At 35.5% G+C, this 14,483-nt stretch overlaps 1 protein-coding gene across 2 annotated transcripts in view; it reads left to right on the forward strand.

The window, feature by feature from the left end:
* LITAF (lipopolysaccharide induced TNF factor) overlaps nucleotides 1–8,619 on the forward strand; it is a 45,722-nt gene extending 37,103 nt beyond the window's left edge. Inside the window, exons 2-4 of one of the 2 annotated variants that reach the window (XM_053695228.1) lie at nucleotides 1,552–1,740; nucleotides 5,390–5,546; nucleotides 8,353–8,618. In XM_053695228.1, coding sequence (XP_053551203.1) covers nucleotides 1,557–1,740; nucleotides 5,390–5,546; nucleotides 8,353–8,461 — 450 coding nt within the window. In that variant the 5' untranslated portion in view covers nucleotides 1,552–1,556 and the 3' untranslated portion in view covers nucleotides 8,462–8,618. Of the gene's footprint in view, nucleotides 1–1,551; nucleotides 1,741–5,389; nucleotides 5,547–8,352 lie in introns of both variants that reach the window. The other variant, XM_053695227.1, reaches the window with a different exon arrangement.
* Nucleotides 8,620–14,483: the final 5,864 nt, after the last annotated feature.

Here is a 14,483-nt window from a genome sequence, read left to right on the forward strand (position 1 = left end):
TTTACATGGACTTTGCTTGTGTCTCAAGGCTGCATCTTTTCCTTTATAAAGTTCCGTTTTGGGCTAAATTCAGCATGGAATTTATTTTCCAAAAGCAGGAGGATAACCAATGAGTGTTTTTTACTTTGTCAACCGGTTTCAGGTCATCTCCTGCACAGTTTACTCAGACCATTTTTTATTTTGGATTAAGAAGATGCTGGACTGAGAGCTCAAGTCCAAGAGGAAGTCCATTCAGTGTGTGGAGAGAGTGAAGGGACATTACTGTCAGTTTTAGTTCTTTGTTGCATTTAGTATTTGTATTATACTTTATAAAGCACTAACAAATGTGCAGTGTTGTCCATCGGTACAAAAGATAAAAGGACAACGATTATACAATATTTGTAAGATACAGCAGGAATTGAGGGCCCTATTCCCTTGGGAACTTACAATCTAGAATATCTGATATATATATATATATATATATGCCTATGCCTTACGCATTCATTCTGTGTAAATGCGCTTTCATTTTCTTGATTATGAGTAAAACGTTCCTTTAGGTAGGGACATAGAATACTTACCAGATTGTTTTTTTTTTTTTTTTTATTCTTGTAATGGATATACTAGGTGCCTAAACACAATAACACCTTGCTGCAATTGTTTTTTAATAGCTACACTCCACCTACCACTGGTCTTATTTGGAAGCGCAGAAGACGGGTTAAGAATTGTTAGTGAAGTAGACTTGGGTTGCCAAAACTTGAATTGTTTTGAAAAGTCTGCAGTGTGCACTGATAGTTCTCAGAATTGCAAACCCCCCAGTTAAAATACAGTAAAAGGAGCAAAGTAAATAAAGTATATTGCCACGTTATTTTCTTTCACTATATATAATAAAACATTTTATTGCAGTCTTAGGGCCAGATTACAAGTGGAGCGCTAAATATCGCTTGCGAGCAGGTGATCTTAGTGCTCCACTTTGTAATACCAGCGCACGGTAATGTGTGCTGGTATTACAAGTAAATCGCAATGCAAACGCAGATTTGTGTGAGCATTGCTAGGAAGCTTTGCGCTCACAAGAGTGCACGTCCATAGGCTCCTATGGGAGCGTCGTTCTGATGTCACAGACCGCATCACAGTCTCGCGCAGCAAAGGGGGTAAAAGCTGGGCAGCATTTTTAAATATATGTATATAATCATACACTTATTTATTTACATTGTGGTCTATGGAACACAGTTCCAATAGACTGTAATGTAAAGGCGCTTTTCAGTGCCGTTTTGTTTCTAACACCCCACTCCTACCAACTTTAGACCCTAAAACTGCCTAGTGCAGTTTTCAATTTATTTTGATGGCATTTGTGGTACTTTTTGAAAATTAAACAGAGATCTAATCTTTGGACCACTAATTGCCACTTGTAATGGCTGGTTAATTATTGCGCTCCCGCTAATGGGCAAATTGTGCTTAACTTGTAATCTAGCCCTTAGTGTTTTATGACCCTTTAATGTGGTATTGACAGTTTTTGTTTTGTTTTTTATTGTTGAAAAATGTATTTTGTTCTAAAATATTATTTTTATGTTCTAGGTGTAATGCAGTCTTCAGCCAATTATCACTCGATCCCTGGTAGCTTTGTAGTTCCTTCAGCACCACCCTCTTACGAAGAAGCAACATTATGCAGCCAACCACCGTGTGCTCCGCCTCCCCTGGGGATGGACGTGAAAAACATGAACAGTGCCCCTTTTGTGGTTCAGCCAATGCCTGTTTGCACTCCTGGTATGTTTTAAAAAAAAAGAAAATGAGTTTATTATTAAAATATAATGCACACGGCTTTAGGAAATCATTGTGAGTGGAGATGGTCAGTAAAATAACCTTCATAAATCCAACTTCAAACATCACTTGTAAAAATAGGTTGCTGTATAACCTGTCCTTTGTGTTTTTTAGGCAGCAGAGACCTCTGGGTGAGCTGGGTATAGTGATGGGGCAGTAGAAATAATAAAGAACCATTAAATTCAGTAGAATTGCATAATCAGCAAACAAATCCTAAAACAACAATGCAATAACACACAGTCTGAATTGGAAATGAGATGTAGATTTTTTTAACTTCCATTTTCCCTGTATAATGTGGCAGCCATCAGCCAATCACAAACACATATATGCTGTGAACTCTGGCATATGCTCAGTAGGAGCTGCTACCTTAGTGTTCTTACAAAAAGATATTTATTTGTTTTACTGCATTCTTTATCTGAATCAAGTTTTAGTGTCCCCTTAAGATGTCAGGGGACATATAAGGAGATTGTGCTACAAGAGATATAGTCTGAAGGGAATTGTGTGTATGAAGTCAGAAGAGAGAGAGTTCATTAACAGGACACTTTCACCAGATAAAACCTCATGTATTTACATTATGTTCATTTGTTAAGTTAAAGGGACAGTAAAGTTGATTTATATACTGTATGCATTGATTAAATATAAAGGACATTAAATACTAAATATTTTTTTATATTATATTAAAAGGCACAGTCAAGTCAAAATTAAACTTTCATGGTTCAGATAGGGCATGTAATTTTAAACAATGTTTCAATTTACTTTTATCATCAAATTTTGCTTTGTTCTCTTGGTATTCTTTGTTGAAAGCTAAACCTAGGTAGGCTCATATGCTAATTTATAAGCCCTTAGAGGCCGCCTCTTATCTCAGGGCATTTTGACAGGTTTTTTTTACAGCTAGAGGGCGTTAGTGCTTGTGTGTCATATAGATAACATTGTGCTCACTCACGTGGATTTACCTAGGAGTCAGCACTGATTGGCTAAAATGCAAGTCTGTTAAAAGAAATGAGATAAAGGAGCGGTTTGCAGAGGCTTAGATACAAAGTAATCACAGAGGTAACAAGTATATTAATATAACTGTGTTAGTTATGCAAAACTGGGGAATGGGTAATAAAGGGATTATCTATCTATTTAAACAATACAATTCTGGAGTAGACTGTCCCTTTAAAGCAAAGTTTAGCCTGAGAATTATTTGCAGATGTATTTTAATTAGTTGTTTAAATACTGAAGATATAAGTGTAAAGAAATGGGCACCCCATGTAGTAACATATTTATTTCGTAGGTTTAAAAGCCTTTTATTATATGTCTTTTGCTGAGTCGATTTAAAGGGACAGTCTACTAAATTTTGTTTAAAAAAATAGATCATCCCTTTATTACCCATTCCCCAGTTTTGCATAACCAACACTGTTATAATAATATACTTTTTACCTCTGTTATTACCTTGTATCTAGGCCTCTTCTGATAGCCCCTCATCACATGACTTTTTATTTATTATCTATTGATTTGCATTTTAGCCAATTAGTGCTGTGTTGTGCTGACTCTTAAATAACTTAACAGGCTTGAGCACAATGTTATCTATATGACCCACATGAACTATCAGTCTCCTGTTGTGACAAGCAAATAAAAAAGCATGTGATAAAAGGCTGTCTGTAGTGGCTTAAACAGGCAGAAATTTAGAGGTTTAGGTGTTATAAAGTATTTTATTATAACAATGTTGATTCTGCAAAGCTGGTGAATGGGTAGTAAAGGCGTTGTCTATCTTTTTATACAATAACATTTGGTGTTTCCTGCCCCTTTAAGGTGGCTCCGTATAATAGCAAATAAAGGGATGCAAAAACATGTTTTATATTTAGAATTGAGGGCATTTTAAATGTTAGTTTATTATAGTGGTTATTATAGTGTTTTTTATGCTTGTCTACTGTTTAACAGTAGAGAGGTGGGAGTTCTTATTAGCCAGTGGTTAGGGACCACCTGTACAAAGACACGCACTTAGTTAGGCATAGCTAGGTAGGCTCAAGAGCAGCAATGCACTGCTAGGAGGTAGCTTCATATTGAAGGCTGCACATATTTGCTTCTTGTCATTGGCTCTCCAGATGTGTTCATCTAGCTCCCAGTAGTGCTTTGCTGCTCTGGATGAGATAAACACATAGTTGTATTAAAGTAATTATACAATCATAAAATGTTCTAGCACATTAGTGCCCACTGTATCTGAATCATGAAACTCTTATTTCCCTTTAAATGCTGATCAGGAAATATTTGTACTTTGTGTTTTCTTTTATTCATCTAAGTAAATAGGGACTTGACCTGTGTCTGATGTCCCATATTCATGTTAATTAAAGGGACAGTGTACTATAAAATAGTTTTCCTCTTAAAGTGACTGTAAATCTAAGTGTATAACAAATGCTAGGATTTAACATCACAAAAAAAGGTGCTAAACTCCCCCTGACTGTACCGCTGCAGCTTGCTTAACTCAGCGGCTCCGGCCGCCCACAGCACAGCGTTCTCCTTCATTGAGGTGACATTTACACCTCTAAACCAATAGCCGTGTGTGTCAGCTAACAGTGTTCTGTATGTTAGCACGGCTATTGGATTAGAGGTGCTTGGATTTACCATCCCTTTAATGTGTTTCCAATGATTTGTTATACCAGCTGCAGAATAAAAAATGTATGGCAGATTGCTCCTTTATGTTTATTTGTGTATATGAAATAGATTTCCCCCATTGGCAAAACCACCACAACCAAATTAAATGGGCTGAGCTTGCATAAAGAGCAGAAATCTGTATGTATTCCCCTATACATGCAGCCCTTCTAATTTTATCTCTTTGTCTATACACAACAGCCAATAATTGGAGCAATTGAAAATTAACTTTTTAGTACAAAACTATTCACAATTTCAGTATCGGTGAGGATACAACAGACAGACGCTGCTATTTCAAATGACAAAATAAATATAAAGCAACAATTTGTAAACAATTCTCCTGTAGGTAAAATGGATCATTGGGAACATGTTGCATAACATTGTACATTACACTTTCCCTTTAATTAGATGACAGAATGGGAAAGTTATAATTACAGAGCGATTGAGATGTTGTGCAGTAGCTGAATCTATAAATTATGATTATAATATTATATTCAGAACAGGGTTTGACTCATTTAAATGAATCACAGAATTCAGCCAGAATATTGAAGAGTCGGACACTTTTCATTGGCCAGGAAATATTTTAATCTTTAATAGGTGCAAGAAATGTAACAGTTTAGGAAATAAAAGCAAAGTTTTAGTAGCCCCGATTTTACAAATAACAAAAACCAGTTGTGTCAAAAATCTTTCACCAGATTCTGCTGTTTCAGTCAAATGAGTGTTTTATTGGTATTTTATCAAAATGTTCAACACCAGTTAGTGGATTCATTTGGTATCTTTTTTCCTATATAAAAGTAGATAGTTCCCCTGGGAGTCAAGATGATTAATTTAATGATTAATTGTAATAAAAATCTCAGACAAAAGATAGTGCCCAGATACAATAAGCAGGTATAGTTTTTTACTACCTGTCCCTGACTGTATAATCTGTGTTTGTTTACTTATTTATTTTCCTTTTTTTCCTCAGTTACAGTTCAGACCGTGTATGTTCAGCAGCCAGTAACATTTTATGACCGTCCTGTGCATATGTGTTGCCCCTACTGTACCAGGATGATTACCACCCGCCTGGTGTTCAGTTCAGGGGCACTGACCTGGCTATCCTGTGGTGGTCTGTGCCTATTGGGGTATGTTGCATCTTGTGTGCGGAGAGTAGCTCTTTCTGTTTTCTGTGTCCTTTTGCCCGTTCTGTGACATTTCCATCACTTGGGATTTACACTGTCCAGCTCCTCTGACCTTTCTCTTTACAGCATGGGCCCCCAGACCTTTTTTTTATATGGACCAGTCATTAAAGGGGGGGATTAGCCATGTGCCACATGCCTCAGAATAAAATAAGATTATAATCACATTTTTATTTAAAATTACATAGGAAACCAATTGCTTTTTAACTGCATATACTACACAAGTTTACAAACTGGGTACAAATACACTTTATTTTATTATAAGGACTAAGAAAAGCTCAAAAACCTTGGTTGCCATTGTTTGTCTCCGACTGACACTTTCTAATTTGGACCTGTGGCTGTCTTTCTGCTCACTCTTCTTGGATCTGTTTTACTGTATCTTCTGTGACGCAGTTCTCTCTGCATTGCTACAACAACACCCCTATCTTACAACAGAGACCTACATTGTTAAAGGGACATGAAACCCCAGTTTTTTTTCTAATTTAGACAGAGCATATAATTTATTTTTATTATTAAAATTATAGTTTTCTTTATTGAAGAGACACCTAGGTAAGTAGTGGCATGTGACTAAAAATAAGAAGGAAAAACAGACTATACTGAATGCGCCAGGCAAAAAACAATTTAAAACTTGGTATGATCAGTAAATAATATGTACAAAGTGCTAGTGCAACAATTAATTAGCAAAATATAAATAAAATAAAATTTGTGAATTGTAATATACACCGTATATAGAAAATAATAAAATGGTATAGTATAAAGTGAAAGTGAGTCCATGTAGGGATCAAAATGTTGGGCTGCTTCCTCTTCAGGCCAAACGTCTCCCTTAGTAGGAAAGAATTTAATCTATAAGATGAAAAGGAAAAAAAGAGCGCCCCAATGGTAAAATACGTTTTCACATCAAAGATCAAGTGAGAAATATAACTATGTACTCACAAACATATATGCACTCGACAGTGCAATAAAAGCAGACTGAGCTATCAGAGCCGTCCAGCTGGCTCACACTCCGGTATCCAACGACACACCTCTGTAGTGGCAACAACGACACACCTCTGTAGTGGCATCAACGACACACCTCTGTAGTGGCATCAACGACACACCTCTGTAGTGGCATCAACGACACATCTCTGTAGTGGAATCAACGACACACCTCTGTAGTGGCAACAACGACACATCTCTGTAGTGGAATCAACGACACACCTCTGTAGTGGCAACAACGACACACCTCTGTAGTGGCATCAACGACACACCTCTGTAGTGGCATCAACGACACACCTCTGTAGTGGCATCAACGACACACCTCTGTAGTGGCAACAACGACACATCTCTGTAGTGGAATCAACGACACACCTCTGTAGTGGCAACAACGACACACCTCTGTAGTGGCAACAACGACACACCTCTGTAGTGGAATCAACGACACACCTCTGTAGTGGCATCAACGACACATCTCTGTAGTGGCATCAACGACACATCTCTGTAGTGGCATCAACGACACACCTCTGTGGTGGCATCAACGACACACCTCTGTAGTGGCAACAACGACACACCTCTGTAGTGGCAACAACGACACACCTCTGTAGTGGCAACAACGACACACCTCTGTAGTGGCAACAACGACACACCTCTGTAGTGGCAACAACGACACACCTCTGTAGTGGCATCAACGACACACCTCTGTAGTGGCATCGACACACCTCTGTAGTGGCATCAACGACACACCTCTGTAGTGGCATCAACGACACACCTCTGTAGTGGCATCAACGACACACCTCTGTAGTGGCATCAACGACACACCTCTGTAGTGGCATCAACGACACACCTCTGTAGTGGCATCAACGACACACCTCTGTAGTGGCATCAACGACACACCTCTGTAGTGGCAACAACGACACACCTCTGTAGTGGCATCAACGACACACCTCTGTAGTGGCATCAACGACACACCTCTGTAGTGGCATCAACGACACACCTCTGTAGTGGCATCAACGACACACCTCTGTAGTGGCATCAACGACACACCTCTGTAGTGGCATCAACGACACACCTCTGTAGTGGCATCAACGACACACCTCTGCAGTGGCATCAACGACACACCTCTGCAGTGGCATCAACGACACACCTCTGCAGTGGCATCAACGACACACCTCTGCAGTGGCATCAACGACACACCTCTGCAGTGGCATCAACGACACACCTCTGCAGTGGCAACAATGACACACCTCTGCAGTGGCATCAACGACACACCTCTGGAGAATTATATAGTTGACAGTTAAATTGAATTTTTTTTTTTTTTTTATTGTGCTCTCTGATTCCTAAAACAAAAAAATATTTTGGGTTTCATGTCCCTTTTAATCATCTTGACCTGTTATATATGAAATGCTTGGTCCGCCCTTCTCCTCCTCTTGGTCATCACCTCACTACTGCACTATATCTTCACCTTTAACACGCTGACATCTGTTCCTGGAATTATGGTATCTTGTCTGTACTTCTAGCATTGCTACCTAAAGAAGGGTTAAGAGTTTTTTTTTACTAAAATAATAATTTGTTGCATCAATGATGCTTGTAACAGTGAGAAACAATACAATTTTCTTACAATCTTTGAACACAATGGGGATCCCTTTAAAGCATTTCCTTAAACTGTGAAATTGGTTTCCCCTTAAAGGGACAGTAAAGTCAAAATTATACTTAAATTTACTGGATAGTGCATGCAGTTTTAATCAATTTTAACAAAATAACTGTTTGTGTTTTTTAGGTGCGGTGCTGGTTGCTGTCTTATTCCCTTCTGCGTTGATGCTCTCAAGGACGTAGATCATTTCTGTACAAACTGCCATCGGATTGTGGGATCATTTAAACGTATCTGAGCAAAGCTCAGATAGAACAGACTTCACATTTTTATAAAATCCTTTTGTGCTGGGACCAAAACTATACAACATTGTGTTTGTGGCATAGAATATAACATACATCACGTGAATGTGACTACACATGTGCAGATACTGTAGGTTATTATAGAATATAACATACATCACGTGAATGTGACTACATATGTGCAGATACTGTAGGTTATTATAGAGTATAACATACATCATGTGAATGTGACTACATATGTGCAGATACTGTAGGTTATTATAGAATATAACATACATCATGTGAATGTGACTACATATGTGCAGATACTGTAGGTTATTATAGAATATAACATACATCACGTGAATGTGTCTACATATGTGCAGATACTGTAGGTTATTATAGAGTATAACATACATCACGTGAATGTGTCTAATGTATCTACATATGTGCAGATACTGTAGGTTATTATAGAATATAACATACATCACGTGAATGTGTCTACATATGTGCAGATACTGTAGGTTATTATAGAGTATAACATACATCACGTGAATGTGTCTAATGTATCTACATATGTGCAGATACTGTAGGTTATTATAGAATATAACATACATCACGTGAATGTGTCTACATATGTGCAGATACTGTAGGTTATTATAGAGTATAACATACATCACGTGAATGTGTCTAATGTATCTACATATGTGCAGATACTGTAGGTTATTATAGAATATAACATACATCATGTGAATGTGACTACATATGTGCAGATACTGTAGGTTATTATAGAATATAACATACATCACGTGAATGTGACTACATATGTGCAGATACTGTAGGTTATTATAGAATATAACATACATCACGTGAATGTGACTACATATGTGCAGATACTGTAGGTTATTATAGAATATAACATACATCATGTGAATGTGACTACATATGTGCAGATACTGTAGGTTATTATAGAGTATAACATACATCACGTGAATGTGTCTAATGTATCTACATATGTGCAGATACTGTAGGTTATTATAGAATATAACATACATCATGTGAATGTGACTACATATGTGCAGATACTGTAGGTTATTATAGAATATAACATACATCATGTGAATGTGACTACATATGTGCAGATACTGTAGGTTATTATAGAATATAACATACATCACGTGAATGTGTCTAATGTATCTACATATGTGCAGATACTGTAGGTTATTATAGAGTATAACATACATCACGTGAATGTGTCTAATGTATCTACATATGTGCAGATACTGTAGGTTATTATAGAGTATAACATACATCACGTGAATGTGTCTACATATGTGCAGATACTGTAGGTTATTATAGAATATAACATACATCATGTGAATGTGACTACATATGTGCAGATACTGTAGGTTATTATAGAGTAAAACATACATCATGTGAATGTGACTACATATGTGCAGATACTGTAGGTTATTATAGAGTAAAACATACATCATGTGAATGTGACTACATATGTGCAGATACTGTAGGTTATTATAGAATATAACATACATCACGTGAATGTGACTACATATGTGCAGATACTGTAGGTTATTATAGAATATAACATACATCATGTGAATGTGACTACATATGTGCAGATACTGTAGGTTATTATAGAATATAACATACATCATGTGAATGTGACTACATATGTGCAGATACTGTAGGTTATTATAGAGTATAACATACATCACGTGAATGTGACTACATATGTGCAGATACTGTAGGTTATTATAGAATATAACATACATCACGTGAATGTGACTACATATGTGCAGATACTGTAGGTTATTATAGAATATAACATACATCACGTGAATGTGACTACATATGTGCAGATACTGTAGGTTATTATAGAATATAACATACATCACGTGAATGTGACTACATATGTGCAGATACTGTAGGTTATTATAGAATATAACATACATCACGTGAATGTGACTACATATGTGCAGATACAGTAGGTTATTATAGAATATAACATACATCACGTGAATGTGACTACATATGTGCAGATACAGTAGGTTATTATAGAGTATAACATACATCACGTGAATGTGTCTAATGTATCTACATATGTGCAGATACTGTAGGTTATTATAGAATATAACATACATCACGTGAATGTGACTACATATGTGCAGATACTGTAGGTTATTATAGAATATAACATACATCACGTGAATGTGACTACATATGTGCAGATACTGTAGGTTATTATAGAGTATAACATACATCACGTGAATGTGACTACATATGTGCAGATACTGTAGGTTATTATAGAATATAACATACATCACGTGAATGTGACTACATATGTGCAGATACTGTAGGTTATTATAGAATATAACATACATCACGTGAATGTGACTACATATGTGCAGATACTGTAGGTTATTATAGAATATAACATACATCATGTGAATGTGACTACATATGTGCAGATACTGTAGGTTATTATAGAATATAACATACATCATGTGAATGTGACTACATATGTGCAGATACTGTAGGTTATTATAGAATATAACATACATCATGTGAATGTGACTACATATGTGCAGATACTGTAGGTTATTATAGAATATAACATACATCACGTGAATGTGACTACATATGTGCAGATACTGTAGGTTATTATAGAATATAACATACATCATGTGAATGTGACTACATATGTGCAGATACTGTAGGTTATTATAGAATATAACATACATCATGTGAATGTGACTACATATGTGCAGATACTGTAGGTTATTATAGAATATAACATACATCATGTGAATGTGACTACATATGTGCAGATACTGTAGGTTATTATAGAATATAACATACATCACGTGAATGTGTCTAATGTATATGCAGATCTGTTATTAGTATGTACATAGCTGTTTCATACATGCACAAATGCCTTGTTTAATAGATCTCCTCTATTGCACTGTAAACAGTACATTTATATTAAAAAGTTGAATTTATATATAGGCCACAGCAATTTCTGCTTTTGGGCATTAACTTAGCCAATGTCTTTCAATTTCATTTTTAAATGGAAGAATATACATCTTTTTTTTTTCTCAATGTGCTGTAAGATGTATGAAGGATTGTAGTGCGAAAATTGTAATTATTTTTAATTTGTTAAATATATTGTTTTACCATCTGTTTGGTGTTAAAGAATATTGTCATCTTGTATATGCGTTTGCCTTTGTCTGATGAAAGTGGTTGCCTTTCTCCTCGGTCTGCTATTAAAGGGACAGTAAACACCTTGAGATTTGTATATTAAATGTTTCATTACGTGTAATGAAGAAACTTTGCAGTATATTTTCCTTATTTATTTTTCCCCCTTTTTATGTAATTGTAGCTCTAAAAATTTATAATTTTCTCATTTCCTGAACCTGAAAGTCACCCGCTGACTTCTCAAGGCTTACCCTGCCACATACCTACCTAATTGGCTTTAACTGAAAAACTGTTTACTTTACTTTAAGCAAACATCATAACTGGGGCTAACCTTGTTGTCTGCAGATTTCTCCAAATAAGACAAAATGTAGTTTGGCTATGGAAGTACAATTGCAGCAAACAATACGTTTTAAAAAAAAAAAGTTTATAATTGTCTGGTATATTATTCTATAGCAAAACAACAGAAATGTCTTGTAATTGCAGGGAGTTAATGTCCCTTTAATGGTACCTATGCACTGCTCAGGATCATTTAATGTTTGAAGTAAAATTAAGCTCTAATAGAGAAAGTAACAGATGCAAAGTAAATAAGAATTAGTTCTGCAACTTGTACAGTACACACATTACTCACACATGAATCTGTTTTATGCAGTAAAGTTTGGCATTAGTTATTCTTCCATTACTCTAGAAAAATAAATGTTAAAATGTAGCGAAGATCGTTTATAGTTTAACAAGTTTAAAGGGGCAGTCTAGTCAACATTAAACTTTCATGATTCAGATAGCAGCAATTTTAAACAACTTTCTAATTTACTTATAGTATCAATTGTTCCTTGTTCTCTTGCTATCTTTATGTGAATGTAAGCTTAGGAGCCGGACCAATTTTGGTTCAGCACCTGGGAACCAAAATTGGTCTCCAATGCTTACATTCTTGCTTTTTCAAATAAAGATAGCAAGAGAACGAAGAAAATTTGATAACAAAAGTAAATTAGAAAGTTGCTTAAAATTTCCTGCTCTCTCTGAATCATGAAAGTTTAATTTTGACTAAACTATTCCTTTAAAGGGACACAAATGTTTTTGTTAGTTTGATAAATTAGAAAATAAAACTGTTCTATTCTTTGCTAATTCAGGTGTCTTGAAAGGACACAAAACACTGTGAGATTGAAATATAATATGTCCATTATGCACAGCTTTGTAATATACGTTTTATTGTGTGCTCTTTTCCTGTAATTTAACTCTGAAAATTGTGGGTTTACCATTTCTGAGAATTGGAAGTGCACATGGCTGGCCGTCTACAAAAATCCCCATAGACTTTAATTATGATCTTTAGATATGTTTTTCTAAAGGATCGGAATCCACCAGGGGGTGTTAATGCATAAAAAAACCTAGCATGCTAATCTATTACAAGGTTTTCAATTACCCTTTAAAGGGACATAAAACAGGTTGAGATTGGTGCATATCCTAAAAGTGCTAATAAGTCAAAATAGTTTGCATAAAATTTTTGTAAAAAATTGCTGGCAAGTATTTTAAAATATTTTCCAAAAATAAGCTAAATTAATTACATAGCTAATCTGCCTGGAGCAGCCAACTCCACCCCCCCCCCCCCCCGCTTATCAGTGTTTAGACACAGGCATTGTATTTCTACTGAGTTCACAGCTTCTAGGCTGCTCCAGCAGGTAATCACTATGCACTTTTGTATTTTTCCAAAATAACAATAGATATAGATACAGCCATAGAAGGAAATAATGTGTGGGGGGAGTTAGAGCTTTACAATTCAGAAACTAAAAAGAAAGGGTTAATGGTGAAGCACTGCAGTATAAATTTGCAGGTAAAGTAATTAACATACATATTATATTTTGTCTCTATCCCAACTTGTTTTATGTCCCTTTAAGGTAGCAGACCCTCTACAGAGATATAAGCTGTGACCACCCTATCTAAACCCCATCTCTCCTTGTACATATATAAGGAAGTCAGAAACCACTAGAAAGGAATTACATTTATCAGTTTATTCGTACTCATTTGGACATTAATATTCAGCATTCAGTTTTATTAAAGGGGCATAAGACGATAAATAATTGTTAGATGCTAAATTACTCAAAGCAAAGATTAGCCTTAGAATAATATGTTGATATGTTGTTTTTTAAAAAAATATTTTTTTAAATATATTTTTTAGATATTGAAGAAATAATGTAGTTTGTTTCTGTTAAGTAATTTGCACTGCCTCGTTGGAAACTGGGTTTAAACGTCTGTTGTCTGATCTCATCTGCTGAGGCCAATAATAAATGTATAGATTTCCTACTAGAGTACAAACCACTGTTTATTGTCTCTTTAAACTAGAATTAATATTTCATTAAATCAAGAAAAGCACAATGGGTCACAACTGCCTTTTCTATTACAGATTATATTCTCCTTTTGCTATAGTAGCACATTCCTATGGCTTACGTTTTTATACATTTTTAATTGAATTTTGCCAAAATAAAATCATATTTGCCATCAGTAGAAGTAACATTTATCACTATTTAAGTTTTGGAAATGATTCTTTAATACTGAAGTTGCTTTGTGCTAACTAGGTATTCATATTTTCTTTGTGGTACTTGCTAAACATATTTTGTTATTGTAAAGGAAATCATTTTAAATGGACCAATTCTATTTTTACAGCGTTGCGACTATCTATAACAATGTTTACAGTTTTATACAAATGTACAATATGCAATGCTTTAATAGTTTGTCTTGCTGTAAGTTTAGAAATGTATTTTGTATTCGTTAATAAATGTATTTTGGGGTATTTTTGTTTGCCTTGAACTGTGAAGTGCCTCATGAGAGAACTTG

The sequence above is a fragment of the Bombina bombina genome, chromosome 11, assembly GCF_027579735.1.
Source record: "Bombina bombina isolate aBomBom1 chromosome 11, aBomBom1.pri, whole genome shotgun sequence".
NCBI classification, from domain to species: Eukaryota; Metazoa; Chordata; class Amphibia; order Anura; family Bombinatoridae; genus Bombina; species Bombina bombina.